The 27525-nt window shown below is 42.1% G+C and overlaps 1 protein-coding gene across 2 annotated transcripts in view; it reads right to left on the minus strand.

The window, feature by feature from the left end:
* Positions 1-24862, minus strand: part of PPP1R1C (protein phosphatase 1 regulatory inhibitor subunit 1C) — a 66837-nt gene extending 41975 nt beyond the window's left edge. For both annotated transcript variants that reach the window (XM_061612902.1, XM_061612903.1), the window contains exons 1-2: positions 24387-24862; positions 21039-21096 (exon numbers count right to left, since the gene is read on the minus strand). In XM_061612902.1, the coding sequence (XP_061468886.1) occupies positions 21039-21096; positions 24387-24656 (328 nt within the window). In that variant the 5' untranslated portion in view covers positions 24657-24862. The remainder of the gene's footprint in view (positions 1-21038; positions 21097-24386) is intronic.
* Positions 24863-27525: the final 2663 nt, after the last annotated feature.

Here is a 27525-nt window from a genome sequence, read left to right on the forward strand (position 1 = left end):
GTTAAACCAGTCTGGCCACTGGAGTTCTCTCAGTGGAACAGGAGTCTCCTCTCAGCACCCTTCACAAACTACACTTCCCAAGATTCACTGAGGGAAGCCATGACTTTCTCAAGTGAAATCAAAGTCTGGTGTGGGTGTGGCCCCTGATTAGGCAAGCCCAGCAGCTGTGAGTCTGGCGCTTAGAATTCTGACAGTTGGTTCTTACTGAGCATGCCCTGCATTATCATAGGCTGCCAGCCAAAATTTATTAAATTAATTAAAAATCAGCCAGGCATTTTTTTAACTTTTAAACTGCAGTAGATGAAGGTCAGAGTATGGGGCAAGGTCAGTATTAGGATTACAGGTACTCTGTGAATATGGCTGATTTTTAATGAATTTCAACAGATTATGAGAACTCAGAGAAAAAAGTCCAAAAGGGCTCTGGGTTTTTTTCTCTCATTTTAGACTTTGAACTCTTGATTCTCTCTGACTGTTTTGTGTATTGCCATGAAAACTCACAGGGTTGTTAAACAAGCGTTTCTGAGTTCAGGACTATAAATTCTGTTCGGTTTTGTTTTGAAATGAGCTTATGGGATGCATCAGAATGGCATGGGGGTATTTTCAATTTAACATTGCAGAATGTGAAAAATCCATGCTGGCTATAGTACACAGCCACTCTTGTGGCTATATAATATGTTGGAATGTATGAGGTTCAACTCCAGCTTGTTGGGTTGAGGCTGCATGGGGTTAATAAGGGTAGCTAAAGAGATAGACCTCTTGCTGGTTGAGGCTATACCTATCCCTTTGATCCTGCTGTCTCTTCCCTTCCTGCTAGACTGATAAGCAACAGGATGTTTGATCCCAATTCCTTCCCGCCTTTCTCTGTGTTCTCTTTCTCTCTAGAGGGGAGCAGACATCTTCTCTTTGTCTCTCCTCTCAACCAGGACGAGGGCGAGTACTGGAACCAGTGCCCGTAGCTCTAGCATAGCTAGTTAGCTAGATATAGAACTCTTTCCTATCAAGCATGTACTTCCAGAATAAAGTAATTGTTTCTTATTTTAACGCTTAAAGTCTCTGTCTGACTAATTTGCAGGGAAGGTAGAATCTTAGCAAAGATTCACACACACACACACACTAAGCTAGCTCAATACTCTCCGTTTCGCAGTGCTACGCAACTCTGCTATGCATCTCAATAGAGAAATTCCGACAGGTTATGGGCACCAGCCATGCAAATGGAGATTTGAGCAATTAAAGGAGCTATTGTGTTTTGAATCAAGGAAGCTAAATTAGAAACCTTCAGAGTTTTTAGTCAGTGAAGAGTTGAGGCTTTTACTTCAGGATGACCAGCATGACGGAGGAGCGGCTAGGTTTCCAGAGACTGGAACCCGGAGGATGGAAGCTGTGGGAATTTTGCATGCTAAAACATCTAAAGCAACAGAAGCTGTTGAAAGTTATTACAGGATCGGAACCAGGAGAAGGTGCTTCTCGGGAGGAACAAAGAATTTGGACTGAGAAAGACGAGAAAGTACAAGACCTCATCACTAAATGTGTGAGTAATGCGCAGATTCCTTTTATTATGAATTCTAAAAATGCCAGAGAGATGTGGAAAACTCTTGAATCCCATCATAATCCGAAAAGCCAGGGACATCTGATTGCAATGTTCAGAAGCCTTATTAACTTGCAAATGAGGGATGATTCTTTTGAGGAACATCTTACAAAATTTATGGTGTTAGTCCAAGAGATAGAGGAAAAAGGAACAGAGTTACATGAACCAGTTCAAATAGCATTATTTCTGGACTCCCTTCCAAAATATATGGAGACTTTCGTAGTTATAATGCAACAACAAAACAAAACTCTAAACGAGATTATTTCTGAAGTGAGAGAGCAGTTCTCTCAGAAAGCAGCTACGGAAAAAGGACAGCTCTCCTCTTTCCTAAGTAAAGAAGCTAGCAAAGAAGCTGCTGGACAGGCAGTCAAATGCAGATTTCAGGAACAAAGGGAATCCAAAGGTGTGAAAGCCAAACGTTGCTATCTATGCAATTCAGAAAAACACCTTAAAGACCAATGTGACAAGAAAGGGAAGCCTGAAAGAAATGAAGAATTTAAAGGGACAGAAAAGAAAAGTGCAAAGGGCTTTCAAGTAACTCATGTTGAAAAATGTTATGATGATGCAAAATTATATGTTGACAGTGGAGCAAGCGCTCATCTAATAAAAGAAAAAAAATTGTTTGAAGATTTAACCCCATATGAAGCCACAGTTAAATTGGCTGACTCGAGAGTCCTGCCCATAAAGGCGCGGGGAGATGCTAAGCTGTTTTGCCAGACTCCAAGTGGCACTGAGGAAATTTATCTCAGGAATGCGCTCTGGACCCCAGGAATGTCAAACAATTTAATTTCTGTGAGTGAAGCTACAAACAATGGGTGCTCTGTGTTATTTGAACAAGATTCTTGCATAATTTCTAGAGATGGTGAAATTTTATGCACAGCTACCAAGAGAAAAGGCATGTATGAAGTGGATCAGGAAAGTCCACAAGCTAATGTTGTGAAAGAATGCTGTAACAAGTCTTGTTTACATTTATGGCATCAGAGATTAGGGCATAGAGACATTGCAAAGATAAATACCCTTCAAAAGAATAATTTAGTAAGAGGCATGAAAGTTGAACCCTGCCAAGAAAAGGGGAGATGTACTTGCTGTGTTAAAGCGAAAGGGACCTGACCCAGTTTTCCTGAGCAGAGTGAAAGGAAGACTAAGCGCCCCCTAGAGTTGATTCACAGCGACATTTGTGAAATGCCAATCACTTCAACTGGCGGAAACAAATATATTATCAGCTTTATTGATGATTATTCAAGATTTGCTGTGATATATATGTTGAAGAAGAAGGGGCAAATGCTTCAGAAACTCAAAGAATATGTGGCAATCGTGACCACTAAATTTCAGAGAAAACCACAGATTCTATGTTGTGAAAATGGGGAAGAGTACATGTCACATGCTACCCAGCAGTTTCTGCTTGAAAATGGGATTGAGCATCAAACCACTGTACCCCACAACCCAGAATGGAGTCTCGCAGAGAAAATTCAGAACCCTAATTGAGATGGTGAGATCCATGCGGAACATGCCAATCTCCCACAGAAGCATTGGGGAGAGGCAGTGTATACTGTCACCTATCTACAAAATCGTTTGCCAACAAAGGTGAATGGCAACAAGACTCCATTCGAATTATGGTATGGGCGCATACCCAGTTTGGCTCATATAAAGGTGTTTGGATCAAAAGTGTATGGTCACATTCCACACCAGAAGAGAACCAAATTGGACAACACTACAAAGGAAGGAATCTTCGTTGGATATTCTTCAAAGCAAAAGGGATACAGAATCCTAAATCCCAAAACAGAAAGGATTGAAATCCAAAGAGCTGTCTACTTTGATGAAGGTCAAGGTGCATTCCAACCAGAAGGGGCATCATTCCAAGACCACAACAGTGAAGAAGATGAAGTAGAAATACCATACAGCACTACAGATTACAGCAACATGCCAGCACTGGAGGACAGTGAGGAATCAGAGCAAGAAGGGGAACCTGCACAGCCAGAAGGGGCAGCAGAGAGTCCTGTACCAAGACGCTCTAACCGCACCAACAGAGGTGTACCTCCACTGAGACTGTCCTACCTGGCGAGAGCTGATGAACTTCCAGAGCCTGAGACCTGGAAAGATATTGAAGCCTTACCCAAAGCTGAAGCTGAGAGGTGGAGGCAGGCAGCCAAGGAAGAGCTGGAAGCTCTACACAAGAACAAAACTTGGACACTTACCAAGCTTCCTCAAGGAAGGAAAGCTGTAGGTTGCAAGTGGGTATTCAAGAAAAAGCCAGATGCTGAAGGGAACATTGAGAGATACAAGGCAAGACTAGCGGCCAAAGGATACTCTCAAAAGTATGGACAAGACTACTATGAGACCTTTGCTCCTGTAGTCAAACATACAACAAGCAGAACTCTCCTAAGTGTTGCTTAAGAAAATGCAGGTAGAACACATGGATATAAAAACAGCGTTCTTGCATGGGGAAATAGAAGAGGAAATCTACATGCAACAACCACCAGGTTTTGAAATACCAGGAAAGGAAACCCTGGTATGCAAACTGCAAAAGAGCATCTATGGACTGAAACAAGCTGCAAGAGCATGGAATGACAATCTGAACAAAATGCTCTTGAGACAAGGCTATAAAAGAGGCGAAGCAGACCAATTCCTATGTAGCAGATTCAAGAACAACAAATGGACTTATATTTTGATTTATGTAGATGATTTACTATTGGCTTACGAGAATCCACAAGACAAGTAAGAGTTAGTAAATAATCTAAGCAAGGAAGTTGAAGTGAAATGTCTAGGCAACATCACATACTACCATGGAATACAAATTGAAAGAGAGGGCGATGGATCCTTTCTTCTAAACCAAAAACAAAAGATTCAAGACCTACTTGAGAGTCTAGGACTGAAGGATGCACATCCAGCACCTACACCAATGGAAGTAGGCTACTTGAAACCAGACCAGAACAATCAACCCTGGGAAGACAACGAAAGGTACAGACAAGCTATAGGGAAACTCCTGTACATCAGCACAATAACCAGACCAGATGTGGCGTCAGAGGTGGGATACCTTTGCAGAAAAACCAGCTTGCCAAACAAGAAAGACTGGGAAGCAGTCAAGAGAGTGGCAAGATATCTGAAAGGCACTGCAGACTTAAAACTAAAGCTATCAGCTACTCGAGATCCTAAACTTCTAGGATATGCTGATGCTGACTGGGCTGGAGACATCAAAGATCATAAGTCAACCAGTGGAAACTTGTTCTACTATGGGCAGTCACTTATCTGCTGGACAAGTCGAAAGCAAGAGACTGTAGCACACTCATCTACTGAGGCTGAGTACGTATCAGATGATGAGGCATGCAAGGAAATGCTGTGGCTACGCAAGCTTCTACAAGACTTGGGCATATCTGAACCAGAGCCTATCAGAATACTTGAGGACAATCAAGCCTGCATAAGACTCACAGAATCAGAAGGGCAAAGTTCTCGCATGAAGCACATTGATGTGAAGTTCCACTACCTCAAGGACATAAGGGAGAAAGGACTTCTAGAGATGACCTACTGTCCAACAGTAGAGATGACAGCTGATGCTTTGACCAAACTGTTGGGCAAAGTCCGACACCAGAAACTACGAGGCAAGATGCACCTTGTAGAATGAACCAAGTTCTCGTTGAGAAGGGGTGTTGGAATGTATGAGGTTCAACTCCAGCTTGGTGGGTTGAGGCTGCATGGGGTTAATTAGGGTAGCTAGAGAGCTAGACCTCTTGCTGGTTGAGGCTATACCTATCCCTTTGATCCTGCCGTCTCTTCCCTTCCTGCTAGACTGATAAGCAACAGGATGTTTGATCCCAATTCCCGCCTTTCTCAGTGTTCTCTTTCTCTCGAGAGGGGAGCAGACATCTTCTCTTTGTCTCTCCTCTCAACCAGGATGAGGGCGAGTACTGGGACCAGTGCTCGTTGCTCCAGCATAGCCAGTTAGCTAGATATAGAACTCTTTCCTATCAAGCATGTACTACCAGAATAAAGTAGTTGTTTCTTATTTTAACACTTAAAGTCTCTGTCTGACTAATTTGCAGGGAAGGTAGAATCTTAGCAAAGATTCAGACACACACACACTAAGCTCGCTCAATACTCCCCGTTCCGCAGCGCTACGCAACTATGCTACGCATCTCAATAAAGATATTCCGACATAATATTCCTGGCCAATTTAATCTACACTTACCTATAACTTGAAGGAAAACATTTACAAATTCTTCTCTGACACTATAGCCAATGTAATCCAGTCTAGTCACCCATGGAGAATATTGACACCACAGTTAGACAACTAAGTGATTTTCTCCTGTTGCCATATATGCAAAGGATACATGGTTGATAATCCCTTTACAAGAACCAGATGTGCAATTGTTGGAGGGAGGGGAGAATGGAGTAGACAACTGGTCCCACCGCTGTTATCAGTGATGGCCTTCATGGAGGTGTTTTTTAAAAAAACAAAAAAACAAACGATGGAGTTTGCTCACATGGAGCCTGGAAAGAAGTGTGTGTGTGTTGGTTTCTTGATTTTTTTTTCTAATGGAGCTTATATATCTATGAATGGTCTAAAGTTAGATTCTAAACCAGGGTTGGGGAACCCTGGCCCCAGGACCCTACTGCAGTCCTCCAAGTCACTCAAACTGGCCCTCAGGACTCCCCCCACATCACACTCCCTCCCCAGCTATACCTGTCACCGGCCTTGCTTTGCACCCTCTGTGAATGCTCTTGCCTGGCTGGAATGTGTCCTCGAACTCTGATCATGCCTCCTGCTTGCCTGAATGGAGGCTTGAGAGGGGTGTGTGGCTGTGTGGAACTAGCCTAATGTACAAAGTTAACATTTACATTGGTTGCTCTGCCAACTTTTGCCTCTGACCCTGCCCACCACTGGCATGTGCCCTCCCTGTGAAGGATGCCCAGAAGGGAAAGGGCAACAAATGTAAATGTTACCTAAAGATATTTGTTTAGAGCCAAAGTAGGGAAACGTTTTTCATCATATTGTTTGTTGACTCTCTCTCCCATCCCCCCCCCAACAGTGTTGTGGCTGTCAACGATTTTGCCTCATCATGGCACATGTCAGCACTGATCCGAGGTGTTTGACTTGTTGTGGCTTATTCACACATGCAAGTCAATGCTGGATACCATTATCATAATATGATGAACATACTCACAGGAACGAGCCCTGCGATGCTTATGTTATCTATCTTTCAGAGTAAACAAATCTGTCCCTGCATTTCCAAGTACGTGCTCTGTTTCAGTGTGATATCATCTAGCATCATGTAATGTGATCGAATCTTTTTGCAATGGTGTGATAGATTATCAGCCCTTGTGCTTCTGAAATCAAATAGATAAATTAATACAGCAATAAACATTTAAGTGAGGAGCCTTGTAACAGAGAAATAGCTGTACTTTTTTTAAAAAAAATGTAAAATAGTAGCTGATGATGCTTTTCACTGATAGCTTCTTTGTCCAAACATTTTGTGTCTAAACCATAAATACAAATTTGAAATTGAAAACAGCTGTTATTGGTTTTGCTAGCAACCAGCCTTCTTGGCCACAAGATGCAGCTCAGCAGTGTTGAAAATAAAGCTGAAGTTACATGATACATATTTTTTTGGGGGGGGGAATCAGGATTCTAAGAGTGCTTTCAGATTCGCCATATAGGAAAGATTTTAAATATTATAACCAGACGTTGATATTTGGATATAATTTAGAAAACACTTCCCTACGATTTGTTCATGCTATTGTCTTCTTTGGCTGCAGCCGACCAGTTTGGGAGACAATTACTTCCCTGATGACCCTAAGTACACCCAGGCTCCCTGCTGCATTCTGGTTTGGTTTGACTTCAGTCCCAGCTGTTCCTACAAAGGATCTCAACAAGGTGAATCTTCCATCTGCAAATCTTATATTGTACCACTGTGATTATGTGTGTGTGCATAAGTGTAAGTGTTAATGCCTTTAATATTCCAGAAAAATGTCTCCCTTGTGTTTGTTTTTAAGATTGCCGTATAGTGAACCTTTTTTCCTAACAAAAGTGTCAGTGTGCACAGATTAGTCATAAACCCTGTGTGCTAAGTGTTGCAATGCTGCCTGAACATCTGTTATTGATAGAAACTGGTTCAGCAGAGAAAACTTTCCTAACAATAGAAATAATATCTTGGGGGAAGCCAAGGGAATATCCAGAAACCACCTGTTGTATTTCAGAAAGCTGATCTTTGGGATTTTTTGGAATGGTCTCAGATGCTATGAAACGTTTTGCAGTTTCATCCTTTGGGGGCGGCAGGAGTATAGTTTCCTGTGGGCTCAAGGAGCCCTCCTCTCTCCTTTTCCATTTCACCTCTTGGTCCCTGGACTCGGTACAAAAGTTAGCATTACTAGAAGGAAACTAGCCCTTTCTCTATTATTTGTGTCTTTTACGCAGGGAGGCTTGCAAACTTATTTTCTCCATTGTGGGGACATAGTGGTTTACCAGCAATTCTAAACCCACTTGCCTGGGAGAAGAGCCTTGATGGATTCGATATGACTGACTTCTGAGTAGACATGGTTAGGATAGCGCTGTCAGATGCAAACTAAGGCTCCACTAGCAGGAGTGTCCCTTCGGCAAAGTTCCAGGAAGGGAAGGCTTGTCTCCAACAAGCACTGAGGAAGTTCCAGCTGCTCAGCCCACTTAGGGATGAAGGAGAAATTTGGTTCATTCTTCATTTTAATGTGAACCTCCCTAATTTGCACTTCCTGAAACAATATGCAAACTGAAACACAGCTGATTCACCTTTCTCCTAATTTTATTATGCATGTCTCTAACCAAACAACATGTACGAAAGTGTGCATATTATGGGCAAGTGTACATGAACATGGATGTATTAGCTAAAATCACAGACACAATTGCATTATATTTGGGGAAAATGCTTACAAACATGCGTATATTAGGACAAATCTGCATTAAAATACTGAAAATTTCCATGAGGACATTTTTTAAAAAAATGCTTACTGCTGTGGAAATCTAGAGAACTGAATTTAAAGGCTGGGAGAATGCAAAATCAAAATGGACAGGTTTGTCCACCCCAGCTCCACTCCTTTGGCTCAGAAGATTTCAGTGGGGTCTCCCACCTAGAAAGTAGGGATGGGAGAGAAACTTGATTCAGTTAGCATTTAAAGCCAAATCTATCAAATTTGCACTTTCTGAAATAATATGAGAACTGAAACACAGCCATTCTTTGAAATTCACATTTATCTGAATTTTGCAATGCAGTTCTTCAACCAAACAATGTTTACAAAAATGCATATTAGGGTAAGTGTGCATAAAAATGAATATAGTGGTTAAAATAACATGCAAAAAAGCAGTATATCAGGAGAAATTGTTTGCAAAAATGTGTACATTAGTCAAAATTGCAAACAAAAATGTGTTTTTTAGGAGCAATTTGCACTAAAACACTAAAGGATTTTCATGAGATTTTTGTTTTTAAAAAATAGCAAATTACTGCAGAAATGTGGAGAAATAAATTTAAGATGGAATAATGAGAAACTGAGAGAACCGAAATTGACAGATCATTCTATTTCTGGTTGTTTCACATCCTGCAAACCTGGCCTATGTCTGACTTCCGGGAAGGGTGACTTAGCCTGTGCCTGCTTTTGAGACGGGCTCCTGCCTCAAAAGAAGCTTATTCAGATATATCAGTCAGATTTTTTCTTTTTTTGACTGATTAAACTTCTCCCGGGTAGGGAGAAACGAAGAGATTAACCTCAAAGCCTATTTTTGTTGGGACGACCAGATCTCATTAATTTATGGGACGAGGTCCAGCCGACGAAGGTGGGACGGATTTTTAACAACAAGCTCTATCTGATAAAGCGAACGTTCATCTTATCTTCTAAGAGAGAACGCACTAACAGGCAAGCACCCTTCTTTCTATATTTTTCTTTTACTTGACTTAAATTGTTGCTGTTTAAAAGAGATTTGCCAGATTGATCGGTTTTTGACATCTCACTGGGGAGCCATAACTTCTCTCTGCTACTCACTAATTAATAGCTTATCTCTGTTTTTGTTGCAAAAAGCTGTCCTGGATTTGCATTCTAAAGATATACACAGAAGAGGGATTTCTATTCCAGATTTTTATTTTGAAGAATATTATATTGTCTGAGACTACTCTCTTTTTGGTCTATTTTATTTTGACGAATCTGTTTCCTGACGACCGCCATTAATTGTTTCGATCCTGGGAACTGCATTTTGTTTACTTAAGCATGGAGAGATAAGGCTGTCTGCTCTGTTTATACTGTGATGTCACCAAGTTTGGAGTATTAACCCAATTGTTGCTGAAATAAGAAGTGGTTTTCCTATATTTTTCTTTTAAAATGGCAATTAAGAAAGTGGCTGAGAAGCTGGAAATAACTATGTTTCAGAAAATAATGGATGAGATTGAGATAACGAAACAAAACCTGCGACAGGGTTGTAAGGAGCTGAAAATTGAATTGAGTAAAATGAAGCAGGAGATTAAAGATATAGGGGTCCCTGTGAGAGAGGTGACCCTGGAAGGGGTCCCTGTGAGAGAGGAGACCCCGGAGATTGGAACAAACGTGGAACAGGAAAAAGATTTGGAGTCTATGGACTTTAGAAACAAAATCTATTGTTTGGAGACACAGGAGATTAAAGACATAGGGGTCCTTGTGAGAGAGGAGACCCTGGAGACTGGAACAGGGGTCCCTGTGAGAGAGGAGACCCTGGAGACTGGAACAGGGGTCCCTGTGAGAGAGGAGATCCCGGAGATTGGAACAAACGTGGAACAGGAACAAGATTTGGAGTCTATGGACTTTAGAAATAAAATCTATTGTTTGGAACTCAATGTTATCTCTGAAGAAATTAATGAAGATTCTAGAGATAAAGTTATCAATGGCATGGATAATCTTCTGGACTGGAATGATGTGATGGAGCCCAATATAGAGAAAATCTATGGAATTAACTGCAGCCATGTGACAATGGAAAAACTTTCAAGAGATGACCCAGTGTATTTTGAAAAAAAGAACAGAGATATGATTTTACAGCAGTATTTCAGCAACCTATTCAGAATGGATGGCAAGAAAATATTTGGGATAGAGGTAATTCCCATCAGACTCTTACTATATGACTATGGCTTTGACAGCAAGATTATTATGGAATACTGATAATGGAAGATTGGATACTGAAATTACTGGACTTAACAAGACTACTGAAGATGGAAGATGGAAAATGGAACTAATAGGGATAATAGAACAATGGCTACTGAAATTACTGAACCTAACAGATTCTGATGTGATGGATTAATTGAAATGTTTATTTTGACTATGGTTATGACAATAAGATTATCATAATTAGTAATGAGATGGATTAATCGATATGCTTATCTGGAAAAAAAAATTGATAGATATATTTCTTAAAGAATTGAAACCTCTCTTTGACTTTTTGTGGAAAGAATAAAGTAATGTTTATGAGATTTGATGATTAAGTAAGATAACTACTGGAGGAAAGTGATTTTATAATATGACTTAAGAGACAGGATTGTTATATATTATAGACTTATAACTGATTTGATCTTTGACAAATGGGAAGTCAATATTTTACTCTTTATTTTTTATTTTTGTTTTTTTTTTCTTTTTTTCTTTTTGTTTAACTATTTTTGATTTTGTTTTTTGTCTTTGAATGTTTTATGATTTTGTCTTGTATGTTTTATGAAAATCTGAATAAAAATTATTGAAAAAACAAAAACAAACCTGGCCTATGTCTCTCTTTCTTCCAGGAAATAAATAACAGAATAATATGAAGACAAATAATATAATAATAATAAAAAGTAGGGGGTGGCCACTTAATGAAATCAACAACCACTTCCTATCTCTTTCCCCCAAACTGTAGGCAACACATGCTCCTTGAGCCTTCTAAGCACTGAAATGCTGCAGAATTTTCATAAGGATTCCCCCCCCCAAAAAAAATATTGCAGATTGATGCAGAAATGTGAAGAATTCAATTTCAGATTGGAAAAATGAGAAACTGAGGCTGTGGGCACACTAGTCACTTCAAAAGCAGCAAGAATTATTTTTCTGGCTGTGTTTTGAAGTGACTCTGCCCTTGGCTAGACAGCAAAGTGTTGGGCCAATCACAGTCTCTGCCTCAGCCTGCAGCAAAACATTTCCATTGGTACATCTGGGAGACAAACAGGTTGATCTACCAATCATTTGCAAAATCTGCCTAAAGCTCAGTTTTTTTAAAAAAGCACTCAAGCTGACCTGACCAGTGTTAAGAGTAAAAAGGGGTGTGACTTGCATCATGCACCCCTGTTTTCAGAAAAGAGAGGTGGAGACACACTGGAACCTGCACAACACTAAGTGTGTCTCTACCCTGAGAGAACCAAAATGGACAGATCCTTCCCTTCCTAGTAGTAAGAAGAGGCAGTACCAAAGGTTGAAGGCAGCAAATGTCACTTGATCAATCCAATCAGAGTAGGAACATTTCTGTTCCTGATACCAGACCTGAATGTGATTTTTTTTTTTTTTACTGTGAGAATATTTTGAAAGCCACTTTGAGGGTCCCTGGAGGCTATAAAGAGATATGTAGGTATTCTAATAAAAAACACACATTCTGGACCAGATGAATGAGTCGTCTGACTCAGGATTAAGCTGTTGATTAGATCCTACCACCAGAAGCCCTCAAGTATACCAGGGTGCCTCCAGACTGTTTTTGTGGGAAGGATTCAAGCACATACCAGAACCTTTAAGTTTGTGCAGTTATAGTGGATTAAAGGGCTCTGTCACCCAAGTGCAACAAATCCACTTTAAAAACAAACAAAACATAAACTGGACTTTTCGTGGTTAGGAAAGTGATGGGGAAAGGCACTGAAAAGTGTGGGACAGACAAATGATTAACAGGAAGACATGTAAACATCCCACAAGCAAATCAGAATGAACATTGTCCTATAATTGCCCATAAATAAGTCAGAACAAGTGCTCAATAAAGACCAGACATCATATAACTGCCATGTAACCTTGGTGCAAGCAAATTAGGATGAATGCTCAATACACATGTCATCTGGAGGAGCCTCCAAGAGTTGCAGGGAAGCCACACAATGCAACGTTTTCAGGTGGGCAGCATAATTCCAAATGCTCTTCCTCTATTTAACCTTTTCTTTACTTTCATTCCCTCCTAGAAATATTTCCTCAGCTATTAGGAACTGCCCCAGCTATTAGGAACTAACTGCATATTCCATGGCAAATAAGTGGGCTCATCATGTCTTGTCATTAAGCAATGTTTTGCATGGCCAGTCTAAGCGCATTTCTTGAAGTCAATCAATTCCACCATTAGTCTTTAAATCATTTAGGGTGGTCTGATGTCCAAAGTCTCCTTGGAAGCAAAGGTTGAGGAAGTCAAGCAAGCTGCTCTGATCACTTTTGATAAATGACTATTAGATCAAAACTGTTTTAGCTGGGACAACTGTTCCATTTTCAGTGCTGCATTTAAAGAGTGATTAATTCTTATCCTTGTGTTTTGGAATTCACAGTTGCAGTAAGCGGCATTAAGGATGAATGAAACGCCTCTGGACAAAACTCCCCAAACACAAATATTTAACAGAACATGTGTGGTCTGACAGGGCTGCAGAGCTTCAGCTGGAAGCAAGGAAAGTGCCCACAGTGATATGGTGCTTCTGAATGTGCTTCTAGGTTCCTTCCAGAGGAAAGACGAGGCAGAACCACATTCCTGGCTTCTCCCAGAGGGAAAACTTTCCTTTAGACAGCTATAAAGTTGCATGGCTTCCCAGCAGTCTTTCAGATCTCAGTGGGGATGCTCCCATGTACACACACTAAAATGTCTCAGAAGGGAATGGGGCACATGGATGGAAGGTGAGATACCTCCTAAAATATTTAAGAGGGAACAGGGGCAATGCATCCTGTCAGTCAGAGCTTCCCTCTCTCCCTCTCCCTCCCTGCTTAAATATATTCCCAGTCCCTGCCCTTTGAAGCCAGAATTAATCCTGCCAGACTGTTGCAAAATGACCTAAGCCAAGAGTCGGTAAACACAAAGAAGAGTACTCCTGGATCAGACCAAAGGTCATTCTAGCCCAGCCTCCTGTTGCAGGTGTTCATTTCCAATGGAAATTCTGAGATTGTTAGTGCCCAGTCCCAGTCCCAGTCCCATCCCTTTGCAGGGGTCTGGAGAGGGGTCACCACTACCACCTTCCCCTGCACTGTCCTAAGGTAACTCAGTGAGCCCTGTGGGTTGGCCAAGGGGAGGCAGCACTTTCAGTGGGAATGTTCACAAAGGCTTGAGCCCTATGAGGGTGAGCTTGTCCAACCTCAGGTGCCATCCAAGGCAGCAGATGGTCAATTGCTACAGTTATCATTCTGTTTTCACCACCTATAGGGGGCACCATTTGGACTTTCTGCCTCAAGGACTAAAATTTCTTGACCGTTTCTGTTTGATACCCACAAGAGAGGGATTTCTCCTTTACAATTCTCTCACACACTTGGGTAGCAAATACTGTCAGCCACCCTGAAGCTACCTGGCAGCTGACACCCCCCCTAAAAAAACTAATTAAATAATTTCCATCAACTATTCAAAGTCAATCAAGACCTTTTGATTATATTAATTACATTTCTATCCCACACCATCTTCTATGGAGCTTGTCGCAGTATGTAAGGTTCTTCCTCCACATCCCTTTAATTTGGTCCACACAGTAACCACATGGAGCACGATAGGCTGAAAGACAGTGACAGGCCCAAGGTCACCTTGTGAGCTGAGGAGTTGAAGCCATTCCTGATCAAATACCGTACCCATCATGCTATTCTGGGTTTCAGTCAAGTGAGCTATTGAGGAAGACCTTTGTGAATATAGTTATTGTGATGTTAGAACATGGATGGAGAACGTGAGACCTTCTAGATTGTGCTAGACTAAAACTGCCATCATCTTCACCATTGGCCATGCTGGCTGGAATGAGAATGAGGCTCTAACAACATCCCCTGTGCTAGGGGAGGAGAAGGCATATTTTTCCAAGACAGAAATTGCTCTCATGTGGTTTAAGGCCTTAAATCACAAAAGTCATAGGAACAGAAGAAGCTGCCTTTTACCAAGTCAGACCATTGGTCCATCAAGCTCAGTATCATCTACAGTGACTGGCAGAGGCTCTCCAGGGATTCAGACAGGGAATCCCTCCCAGCCCTACATGGAAATGCTGGGGATTGAACCTGGGACCTTCCGTATGCAGGGCAGATGCTCTACCACTGAGCTACGTCCCTTCCCCAATGCCACTGGGAATGCCGTTAAGAAATGGCATTCTAGGCAATTATACCATAATCCATGGGAACTGAAGCCTCATTTGTAGTCCAAAGATGCTAGGTGGGAGTGAGGGGGATAGTTTGTTAACAACTTTTCTCTGGAATGTGGGGCCTGGAACTGCTGGGGCAGCCCCTCACTCACCTTCCCTGAAAGACCTGCTTAAGAAAGACTTGTGTGCTGTGAGGGAAGGCAGAAGTGAGGAAGCCCAGGTCAGAGAACATATATCATTGGCTCCTGACTTGAAAGGACAATCGGTCTGCCTGTTGAGGCAGTCCCTTCCCAACCTTTCCTGGGTTTCTGTGTGACCTGTCACCTGAAGGGAGGGGAAAGCAAGGGAGTCCAGGCCAGGGGGCTTGTGCCATCAGCTCCCAGTCAGCCCGAGAGAACTGTGTCACTCTACATTTTATATAATTTGTTTGTTTTAGTATTTTAAATTTATAAACTGCTCATGGGTGCCTTAGCAGGAAGGCGATATATAAAAAGCAACCAACCAATAACAGAATAATTACTTGGTCCACTAAGCTCCAGTGCTACTACCACAATTCCACAGGTAAGTGACAAAATGGATGATCCGTCCTGGACATGAAATGTAGTCAATGCACTTTGGGTGGCAAAGTGGCCATTCCATTACACTGTTACTTGGCCGCTTTAATTTCCAGTTTGAAAACAGGTATCTTCTAAAGACTGCTCACTATGCAGGATGAAAAACTAGCTGCCATACTGGGATGAAATGATCTGTCAATTTCAGTTCTCTCAGTTTCTCCTTTTTCTAATCTTACATTCAGTTCTCCACATTTCTGCAGCAATTTGTGATTCTTGTTAAAATCCTCATGAAACTTCTCCAGCATTTGAGTGCAAATTTCTAATAAATACATTTTTGTATGCGGCTTTGACAAATGCACACATTTTTACAAGCACTTTATCCTAATATAATGCCTTTTTGTATGTTATTTTCACAAATATATTCATGGTGTGCACACTTTCCCCTAATATGTGCTGTTTTGTAAACATTGCTTTGGTTGGCGAACTGTATCACAAGATTCGGATAAGTGTGAATTTTGAAGGATGGCTATGTTTCTGTTCCCATATTGTTTCGGAAAGTGCAAATTTGATCCATTCAGTTTCAAATGTGAACTGAATCAAATTTCTCCCCCATCCCTATTGTCATGAAGAAGTACTGACCATTTTGCCATATGCATTAAACATGCCACAGCCAGAGTTGTTTGCTTGATGCATCCCTGAAGTGGGAATGGATCAAAATCAGGATTTGGATTTTGTCAAGAAGGAGACGTGGAATGTGGGATTTTGCATTCAAGTCCATTTGTTTGGATCTTGGAGGAGGGATGGGACTCATGGGAAAATGGAGAACAAGTGTGCTATGGCAGAGAAGAGAGAGAAGGGGAGACATTGAGCTGCCCAGCAAGAACTTGGAAACACCATCAGGATTTTCAATTGCTTCTTTATAGTCAAAATAGCCCCCCATCAAAAAAGGTCACTTTTCTCTGGAGACCTTATCCCCACCCACTTTTTTTAAAGAGGATTTTGCAAAAGCCATTGGATTCCAAATTAAAGACCATATTTTGTGTGGGAAGACACAGCTGCAGATTATGGGAGGAGCCACTACTCTTAACAGAAGTGTAAAAAAACTTAAAAAGAGCCCTGCTGGATCAGACCAGTGATCCATCCAGTCTAGCATCCTGTCCTCACAGTGGTCAACCAAATGCCTACTGCGTGGGGAAGAGGGAATAATCTAAAATAGCTTTCTTCTTCTCTTCTATTAGCAGATGCCTCTGCTAGGCCAGAAGCCTTTCTGTGAGTGCAAAGGTGGATTCCATCTCACGGGTTGCATGCTTGCTTATAAAAATAATTTCACGGCAGAGAGCTGACAAAAGTTAAAGAACCACTTCTTGTCCGAATTGGTCCAAATGAGACATGTCAGTCATTGTTCTGATCCTGAACTGATTCTGTTGATGTGGTGGTGGCCAACTTTCATTAAAAGAAATGTAAAAAAAAGAAACACAAACAAACTTCCTCATACAAGGATTTGCTATAACGTTGGAGCCACAAGCCTGCATGAGACTATGTTTGATCTGCCATGCGTGGACTGGCAAATTGCAAATAGCAGTTTGCCATTTCATGGAAGAGAGAGATGCAGTCGGACTTGCGTTAGTTGGTCTGATGTCATGCGAGTACAACCACTCACCTGAACAGAGTTTATTTGCTTGAGAATTTATGACCCACCCATCTAATGCATATGCCAGCCTTAATCAGGGCAGCTTGAGAAAATCAGCTCCTGCTGTACTCTTGGAACTCACTCAGGATAATGTGGTTGTGTGTGCACACGTACACCTGCATCTGTGTGTCACTTTTTCTCTTAACATTACCACTCCTGTTAAAACAGAGCAGCAGTGTCACTTACATAAATAGTATTTCTGGCAAGTGATGTTCAAGTGAAGGCAATTAGTATGCCCTATTGGTTTTTTTCCACCAATATAAAACATTGCTTACTGCCTAAGCAAGAACAATTTGGAAAAGAAAAGGCTTCATGGTCTAATATTGCTTAATGGATAGGAAATGCTGTAAGGCTTTTATAGAAAATGGGAAAGGAACATCAGTATCAGAGAGGGGATGGGTGCTTTTCAAATGCTTTTAAATGGTCAGTGGTGAAAATTGATTGGGAAACCTGTCGATGGCATTACTTTGAGGGCACATTAACAGAGTATGGAACTAATTTGGGATTGCCTATGAGTTGCCGCACGCTACAAATGGAAAGCATCATGTAATAACACATTAAAGGCCACTCTGCATTATTGCTTCAGGCATTGCTGTCAGGAGATGCAGACATAAATAAAAAGCCAGAATCCCCTGAAGCATGAACCTGTTTGTTTGGTAAAGTCTTGTTTGTTCAGTTTTGTTTGTCTTTAGATATGTAATACTTTACCATATAACTTCAGCCATCTTCAGGGCTTCATCTGTGGGAGGCCACTTTTAAAATGAGCTGTTACATTCCATCAAAAAAATAAAAATAAAGTATATCTCCCAACTTTAAGGGTGAGTGAGATAGGAATGGAATACCTTAGAAGAAGGCATGTCTAGCTGTATCCCACACCAGCAACATGGCACACACCAACATTTCATTGCAAGTCCCACTTGTACACCATCATCATCATCAATTAACATTTGTATAATGCTTTCAAGAATATGAAGTACTTCACATGCATGATCTAGATTGTAATCCTTACAACAACCCTGTAAGGTAAATTACTATTATTATTACCCCATACTGCAGATGGAGAGGTATGCAGACAGAGTATGGCTAGCCTTTGGTTACTTAGCAAGTTCACGGTGCAGGCAAGATTTAAACTGGGATCTTTCTGATTCATAGATCTATCTCTTTAGCTGCTATGATACATTTGCTGCCTTTATGCCTGCAATCCTAAGTACACTCAGGAGTAAGCTCCAATGGGCAAAACTGAACTCAGATGAAGTCGGATGGCATTGTAAGAGCTCAGCATAAATACATAAGAACTCACCATGCGGAAATTTAAGACGGACGCTACATGGCACCATGACATGTCCTCCTGAATTCTGTTTTCTCATATTCAGGATGATTTAAGAAGGCACCCTTCCCATGGTTAGACAACCCTTGGAGGGGACAGCCGGACTTGACATCTGAAGCCCTGATGTCACATTGGGCAAGGATAATAAGTGCATACAGAATCAGACACATGCAGATAGGTTCTTGGAACATAGAAAGCTACCTTATATTGAGTAAGACCATCGGTCCATCCAGCACAGCATTGTCTGCACTGACTGGCAGTGGCTCTCCAGTAAGTCAGACTGGGATCTCTCCCAGTCCTACCTGGAGATGCCAGGGATTGAACCTTGGGCCTTCTGCATGCAAAACAGATGCTCCACCACTGAGCTACAACCCTTCTTCAAGGTCAGACTAGCAGTAACCCAACATGATTGTGGTCCTGTTTGTCTAAAGAACCTACGCATGTACATGACTCTTTTGTCAATGTTCTGCTTGATGTGCAGATGTTTGGGGGGGGGTGCAGGGCCATAGGAGGTCAGGCTCATGGACACAGCCCCAGGCATGAGCTAGTAGAAGGTTGCTATTAAGCTACTGTTGACTGAATATACAATTGATGATCATCTCTCAAAGTTTCCCTCACAGGCTTATGAAGTCTCCTTGTTACATTTTCCTAGTATAACCGTACAGCCACATCAACTTATTTATATATTTAGCTGGTGGTTACAGAGAGTTGCCTTATTCCAAGTCTATTTGTTTATTGATTTGGTTAAAACACTTGTAGACTGCTTCTCCTGGCAGTTCAAAAGGGTTTACAATGTTTAAAACACACAAATACAAATGGCATGAAATAAATCTAAAATGAGCAATAGTAAGAAAGACATTGTAGGTTAAACTGCTGCTGGGGTGGGGGAGTGGGAGAAGAGTTTGGTCAAAGACTTGATGAAACCGGTAGGATTTACAGCCTCTCAGAAAGTTTGTTAAAAAGAGGCAGCTCCTCTAACTCAGGCATAGACAACGTGATGCCCTCTCCAGATGTTACGGACTATAACTCATGATTCCAGACCACTGGCTATGCAGACTGAGGCTGATGGGAGTTGTAGTCCAAATTATCTGGAGAGCACTACAGTGGCTATCCTTGCTCAAACTTATTCAGGTTTCTGTAGTTTCATAATTTTGAGGCTCTGTGCTGATCATGACCTTTCTTTACATGCTGCAAGGATGGAATGGGCAACAAAAGTTGGGCATGTACGGAAAGAACTGGGCATGTTTAGCCTTGAGAAGAGAAGGGAGATGATAGCTCTATTCAGCTACTTGACTGGTTGTCACAGACAGGGGGGCTGGGATCTCTTCTCGATCATCCCAGAGTGCAAGACATGGAAGAATGCACTCAAGTTTCTGGAAGCCAGATTTTGACTGAACATCAAGAAAAAACTTTCTAACTGTTAGAGTGGTACCACAATGGAACCAATTACCTAGGGAGGTGGTGGGCTCTCCGGCACTAGAGGCATTCAAGAGGCAGCTGGACAGCCACTGTTGGGTATGCTTTAAGTTGGATTCCTGCATTGAGCAGGGGGTTGGACATGATGGCATTATAGGCCCCTTCCAACCAGAACTTGGAAAAGTTACTTTTTTGGACTACAACTCCTATCAGCCCAATCCAGTGGCTATGCTGGCTGGGGCTGATGGGAGTTGTAGTTCAAAAAAGTAACTTTTCCAAGCTCTGCTTCCAACTCTACTATCTATGATTCTATGACTAACCTTCAGTCACCAAGTGGGCTCATGTGAGGAGAGATGGCCTTGAAGTTATGAGATCCCAGACCATGCAAGGCTTTTTATAAGGTAAAATCAACAACTTGAATTGTGCCCAGAAACAAACTGCTAGTCAAAGTAACTGGTGTGGAACAAGCGGAACACGTACATCTCTCTCTGAGTACCTTCTGCAGCCACTGATGCTTCTGGGTCCTTTTCAAAGGATGAAAAGAGCCTGACAGGTCTGTTTCCCTGATCTGTAGGTGCCACGCTAGGATCCATGGATACCCCTGTCCTCAAAAGCACCTTATATTGTGTGCCTCTTCCTGAAAAAAAAATGTCCAAAAATGCCAGCCCCAGGATTTGGGGGCCCATGGGCTTGGCACCCCCAATGCCCCCCCAGTCTTGGAAAATCAGGATGTGAAAACATAGGCTGCATCTGTTCTTAAATACTCTTGGAAAAATGCACTGTTACACAGTCTCTCTGCTGGTCTTGGGGCTTTAGGAAATGCCTGACTTTGCCACCCCCTGGAGCCATCCCTGCATAGGATCCTAGAGTTGAGTTCCCTCTAATGTCTGCAAGCAGTGGGGTGCTGACACTCAAGAGAGGTGCTAATTTGCACGCTACTCTTCCTCTTTGTGAGCTGGCTCTGAGCCCACAGTTAGTCACAGTGCTGCATGTTCTTAAACTTCTGTTTCTAGTCTCCCCTGCAATAGAATTATATGATACAGTCCAACCTTTCCCAACCTTTGGGTCCACTGATGTTGCTGGACTTCTGGCTGGGGCTGATGGGAGTTGTAGTCCAACAACAGCTGGGGACCCAAAGGTTGGGAAAGGCTGATTTTGCATTGATACACATTCCAGTTTAGAAGCTACAGAGTTGACTTACCAGGAGGTGAATCAGTCATAATTACTAATGATGCTGGTGTGGGCCTTCTTTTTCTGATCTGTGGAAAATATAGGTGCAAGCAGATTTATTAAGTAACAGCTACCACCCTAAATCCAGAATACTATGACGACAAAGTGCTGAGCTGTCCTGTTGTACCTAAGGTAGGCATTTAAAAAGCATTCAAATATTGGATTGCAGATGATCAAAAATAGAACACTCCCCAGGTCTGGTCATTCTTTCCATTTCTGGAAGCTAGTATGCCCATTTTGAATTTGCATTGATGCAATTACCAGCAAATTGTTCTTTCTTCTTTTTTCTGTATGCCACTTCCATTTCCTCCATTAGGCAGGATTTGAAATCAGCAAAGAATACAAAGGACAAGGTCAGATGATCAGACTGCTTCAACCAAAGAGGGTTGACACAAGTGAAGAGTCTCCAGAAATAGCAACCAAAGTCTGGCATCTCTTGTGCTACTTCCAGCCTGGCCAGTTCCCTGTATGAAGTGCATCCCAGAATCCTCAGCAATGTCACAGGAGATCCCATGGTGCACTTTCAGTGCGAGCTGAGACACCTCTGCCTCACCTTAGGTAGCAACAATACTTGACTCAAACCTGTCGAACCCAATTAAATCTCAGCCCAATAATAATACCTATTCCATAAACTGAACAGAGAGGAAACTTTCATTTCTTTATATTGCATTAGATGGATTGCACTGCTAACTCTTACATAATAGAACATGCTAGAGAAGTGAAGGCCCAGCAAAAAACTGGGGGAAAAGATGGAGTGGGAGGGAGCGGGGAAACAGGTTCAGGGATTTTTCAGGGGGAAAAGACAGGAGAAACTTGGGAAAAAACCCTCTCTTTTTTTCAGACCATCACATCATATCTATCATGTGCTCAGAATTTATCCCTGAAGACGAAAGACAAAATACAGGCATTTGCCACATCTAAGTGTATGCAGAAGATCCAAACAACGAAAAGCTAATTCCATGAACACAATAGGGAATGGGGACAGAAAGGTATATCGGGCTGTTCTTTTTCCCTGCTCCTGCATGACAAACTGGTTTTGATATTGAAGGGAGTTTCAAAAGCAGTTTGTGCAGTTTGGGTAGTCAAGAGTTTCACTGGCCTAGCGCACAAGCCCCTTGCAACTTTGGACACCGGCTTGCAGTGTCATTGGAACACCCAACTAGCATAATGCTGCGCTGGCACAGAGGTCTGCGTTCTCTCTTATCTTTAGCATTTATTTGCTGCTGGAGAAATACTACTAGTAAGTGATAAAGGGAGTTGACTGATTGATTGCATCTCTATCCCATCTCTTCTCCAAGGAGGTCAAGGCGGTGTACATGGTTCTCCTCATTTAATCCCCACAACAGCCCTGTGAGGTAGGTTAGGCTGAGGGACAGTGACTGGCTCAAGGCTACCCAGTGAGTGGGGATTTGAATCCTGGTCTCCCAGGCCCTGGTCTAACACTTTGACCACTACACCACACTGCCTCTTTAAAATCTAAGAGGTTTTAGTATCTCTTCAGTGATGACAGACCAACTGGGGATGCTATAGGCCTGTGTTAGGGGAACTGCAGCCCTTAGCCTAATTTCTCACAGCCTGCAAAGAGGATGTGTGTGTGTGAGAAAGAGACGTACGGAGAGAGAGGGTAAGCACAGATAGAGGAAGGGGGTGGGATGGCAGAGAGAGAAAAGGCTATATAAAATCCTGCAATCTCTACCCAGTTTGGGCTTTTGGTTCCACCCATCATTGGCTACAGCCGGCAAATGACTTTTCCTGTGGGTCAGTGGTCCTTCATAGGAATAAATCCCCCACTCCTATTATGCAGGATGTATACACAAGACAGCACAGAACAATATCCAAGCCCAGAAACAGCAAGATAATCAAGCTGGATAGGAGTGAGGCATTTCAGTTGTTATTGATTTGTTTCATTTATATCCCACCTTTTCTCCAAGGAGCTCAAGGTGGCATACATGGTTCTTCCCCTCTTTTACTCCCCACAACAAGCGTGTGAGTTAGGTTAGTCTGAGAGACAGTGATTGGCCCAAGGTCACCCAATGCGCTTCATGGCTGAGTGGAGATTTGAACCCTGGCTTCCCAGGTCCTAGTCCAACACTCTAACCACTACACTACATTGGCTCTCATGCATGGAATGGAATGAAATGAAGGGCAGAGTCCTTCAGCTATAGCAGGCACATAACCCACCTTGATTCAATGGAGAATGTTGCTTAGATGACTTCAGATTTTCACCGTCAATGCAATATAATATTCTCGATGCTATACATTAGTCATGATAATGAACAGTTAAATTTTATTTATGCATGTCTCGCCCCTGATTAGATCGTTGGTTATGCCTTCCATATTTCCTTCTTCAGCTGTCATCAGCAGCCCATTTCTTTCTGGAAAAAGCTATCTTCTCATGGAGGACATTTGAGTTAGAACACAGTTCTGCAATCCTATGCACATCTGCTTAAGAGTAAGCCCCATAATGATCATAATACTTCTGAGCAAATAAGCACAGGCTTGCACAGTCAGCCTCTAAAATGGCATATTGTGCAGGTCACTATGTATTGTCAGTGATGGGGAGACTCTAAGCAGACAAAGAGATGAAGTTCATCATACTGCCAGTTTAATTCTCTATTTGTCACTTTATAAGGTTTTCCCATTATGGTAGCGAGTCAGAGATCAGCTTATTAGAATGGTAAGTTCTGAAAGACAAGTAAATCCTTGTCTGTTCCCTCTGTAAATGTATGTGTGTGTATATATAAAACAGTATTTTAAATATCTCTGTGTGTGTGTGTGTGTGTGTGACACACACACACACACACAGTGTATTTAAAAACAGCACTTTAAAAAAACTCCTTTTGTCAATTGAGGAGACCCCAATTTTTTTTGTTAAATCCCCTTCAACTGAACTGTTTTCTTACCTGAATACCTCTCTACATGATCTGTTGACATCTCTCTTTTTATTTCAATACCTACCCAGCTACCTTTGTTTAATATGGAATAGTCTAAAATCTCTCTCTCTACATCAAGACAGATAGCTAGATATACATACAGTTATAGATATATGAGCATTGATAAAAAGCACAACTATCACTACTGGAAAACATCTATTCTTAAGGAACGAAGATAGCAAAGATTGCTCAGAAAAATATGTGGGAATGTCACTTTGAGTATCCAAAAGGACAAACCCTCCTGTCTCTTGTCAATACTGGGACACTTTTGTGGAGTTGCATAGTTTTGCTGAATTGCACTCACGTTTTCTGATCTGGAAACATCACGGTCTTAGCCCCCTTTATCCCACCCCCCACCCCAAGCAGAGAAGATAAAACCAGCTTACCTGTTCAGCTGCTTCAGGATCTATTTGACTCTGAAATAATGGCACAGCAAATTGTATCTTTTTGGGACTGTTTGGCTCCATGGTAATAACCAGGTTGCAGACGAGAAAAAAGAGCCCTGCGAATGGCCTAAAAGGAGAGGCAGATGGCTGTTTCTGTGATGATCCTTTGGCACACTCCCTGAAGCTGCGCCAAGCACTCCTTAATAACAGCACTAATTCTCGAGTTAGTGAGCAGAGCTGCCTGGGCTGAAAAACTCCCTCATTCCACATCCACAGCAATGCCTCTGGCTGGAGCCACAACTCTTCCTCCTCTGGTCCTTCAAATCTTCACAGAAGAAAACTGAAAAGAACAATAAGCTAATTGTGCACCGATTCCCTTCCACATATGCCAAGCGTTCACTCAGAAGCTAATTGAAAATGCAATACTAGCCTGGCTTGGCCTGGTGCCCTGGGATTTGCAATAGAGGATCTCTCCACTGTACATTACTAACTGGCTGCACCAAAGTGCAGGGTAAGCGCCCTTCGGAGTATTGCTGATGGGTTGTGAATTATTGATAGGCACAGAGCTTAGGATGTTTTCAGATCTGAGATGTGGAGGTGGCACTCAGAGTAGGTGGGATATAGCCAGTTGGTCCCCTTATAAGTAACTGCAGAATCCCTTCCCTCTTGTTGAAAGTTTCTTTTTCTTTTTTCCTTTTCACATTGTCACCTAGTCAGATTGCCAACCCAGCTGGACTGAATTTTACTGCCCACCTTCACCCACCTGATTAAGTTCCTGAACAACAAAGAAAACCTGTATGTGTGACATTTTGCGGTTATTTCTCTATGTTTTTTTTATGATGCATTGTTGCAATGGCCATTGAGCACTCTGCAAGTGCTCAGAGGCACCATTTCACAATTCATACATTTGCCTCTTTGCAAGGTGTCACAGGGCTGTGGAGGAAGCCCCCCAGCAACTGGAGAGCTAACTAGTGCCCAAAGCCCCACTCCTGGATCGGTATTCTATCAAATCAGTAACTAACAGATTTAATAAACAAACAAATAAATCCTGGATCAGTAATCTCACTCAACCCGCTTACGGTGCAAAATCAGCATTTCCCAAGGAGTCATTTATTTCTTGACAAATCTTCACTACCTCCTTTGAGACCCCAGTGGGGGCTGTTAGGAAGTGGCTTGAGGATAGACTCCCTCACTGTGAATATACCTTAGTCAATTTATTAACTTATTGACATCATCTCTATGGGGAGGACCGTAGCGGCATGGTGGAGCATCTGTTTTGATGTAGAAGGTCCCAGGTTTAATCCCTGGTATCACCGGGGCGGCAATATCCCTTTGTCTCAAACCCTGGAGAGTCTTTGCCAGTCAGTGTCGACGATCCTGCACTAGATGGTCCAATGGTCAGACTTGGTAGAAGGCAGCTTCCTCTGCTGGTCAGCTAGGGATGGACAATTTTCTCCATTTCCATTTCTCCCAATTTTTCCAGTCTTAAGTTCAGTTCACCCCATCTCCACTTCAGTTTGCCATTTTTAAAAGAAGAGGCTCCATGAAAATCCACACATTTCATCTACATTTCTCCCAATGTACACATTGTTGTATGCAATTTTGACCAATATACATATTTTATGCCTGCAGTTTTATCTAATAGAATGCATTTTTGTATGTTATTTTCAGGAAAACAAACACTCTTGTTCATATTCTCCCCTAACATATGCATTGGGGGGGGGGTTGGAGAACTATGGGCAGGTCCACACCATGCGCTGAAGCACATCCAATGCACTGGATGTTTATTAAGGATTATGTGAATTTGTAGCTCTGTGAGGAGAAAACCACAGTTCCTAGAATTCTTTGGGGGAAGTCATATGCTTTAAATGTGCATTACATGTGTTTTAAATGTCTGGTGTGGATCTGCCAAAGTTGTAAAAATTCGGAGAAGTGTGACTCTGAAGAACCGCTATTGTTACATTTTGTGTATTGGTTTAGGAAGTATGAATCAGGTAGGTTTGCATTAAAATGTAAAACAAATTTCTCCCCCATCCATACTAATGATGACTGATTCCTACCTGATTGACACCTAGGTCTGTTCTCTTACAACAAGCTTCATGCTTCCAGAGTTAACCACAAATATTTATCGTTGCTTTTCCAGGAGGGTGGGGAAATCAGGGGAGTAGTCATCCAGGGCCTCGGGGTGTGTGTGTCTTAAATCCCTTACTTTTTGGGAGCAGGACCCCTATGTCTCCAGCATCCTACCAGCCAATCAGCATGAAAGGGGAGTTTGAAGAGAGTCTTCTAACATGCTTCCTTGTCCTTTCCTGTGGATTGGAGCCAACCAGAGTGAATGGAGTTGAGTCAGCCACTGTGAAGACTCTTCTCAGTAGCTCAATCTCATGCTTATTGGCTCCTAGGGATGTCTGTTGTCATGGAAGAAGGCATTAACAAGGATCTCATTCTCAGCTCTGCAGCAAAAAAAAGGGAGGGTGATGGTACCTGGGACTAACATGAAGGGACTCTGCACTTCTGAATGTGCCGCTACACTACTAGTGGGGATACTTCCAATCCAAATACAGAGGTGTCTTCTGTGTAACTTACAAGGCTTAAAAGGGGGATTAAGACAAATGCAGGGAGAACAAAGCTAGTAACAGCATCACTACCTCCAGAATTAGATGAGGCATGCCTCTGAAAACCAGTCACTGGGGAATGAGAATGAGAGAAAGCTATTGCCCTCGTGTCTGCTTGTTGGTTTCCAAGAGGCATCTGGTTGACAACTGTGGGGAACAGACTGCGGACTAGATAGACCTTTAGTCTGATCCAGAAGGACTCTTATGTTTACATGCAAAATATTGGAGGAATTTCAAAGAAAGAAAGTTTTTGTTAGGACTCTCAGGTGGGGTCTGTGCATCTTTAAATTGTCCCCATGTTTTGCTTTCAGTGAAATTTAAGGCAAATGTGAAATGTTCTTGTTTGGGTAAAGCAACAAAGATTAGATAAGACTACCAAAATATTTGGGGGGGGTTCCACATACCCTGATATCATACACAGGAAGGCTGTTCCATGGGCAACAACTTGTCCATTCAGTGCAAATTACAAGGCAGGTCAGCACAGGTCTCCCTAGGGTGAGATCGGAGCTGTACCCAGCATTGCG

Source organism: Rhineura floridana, chromosome 2 (genome assembly GCF_030035675.1).
Source record: "Rhineura floridana isolate rRhiFlo1 chromosome 2, rRhiFlo1.hap2, whole genome shotgun sequence".
In the NCBI taxonomy this organism is placed as follows: domain Eukaryota; kingdom Metazoa; phylum Chordata; class Lepidosauria; order Squamata; family Rhineuridae; genus Rhineura; species Rhineura floridana.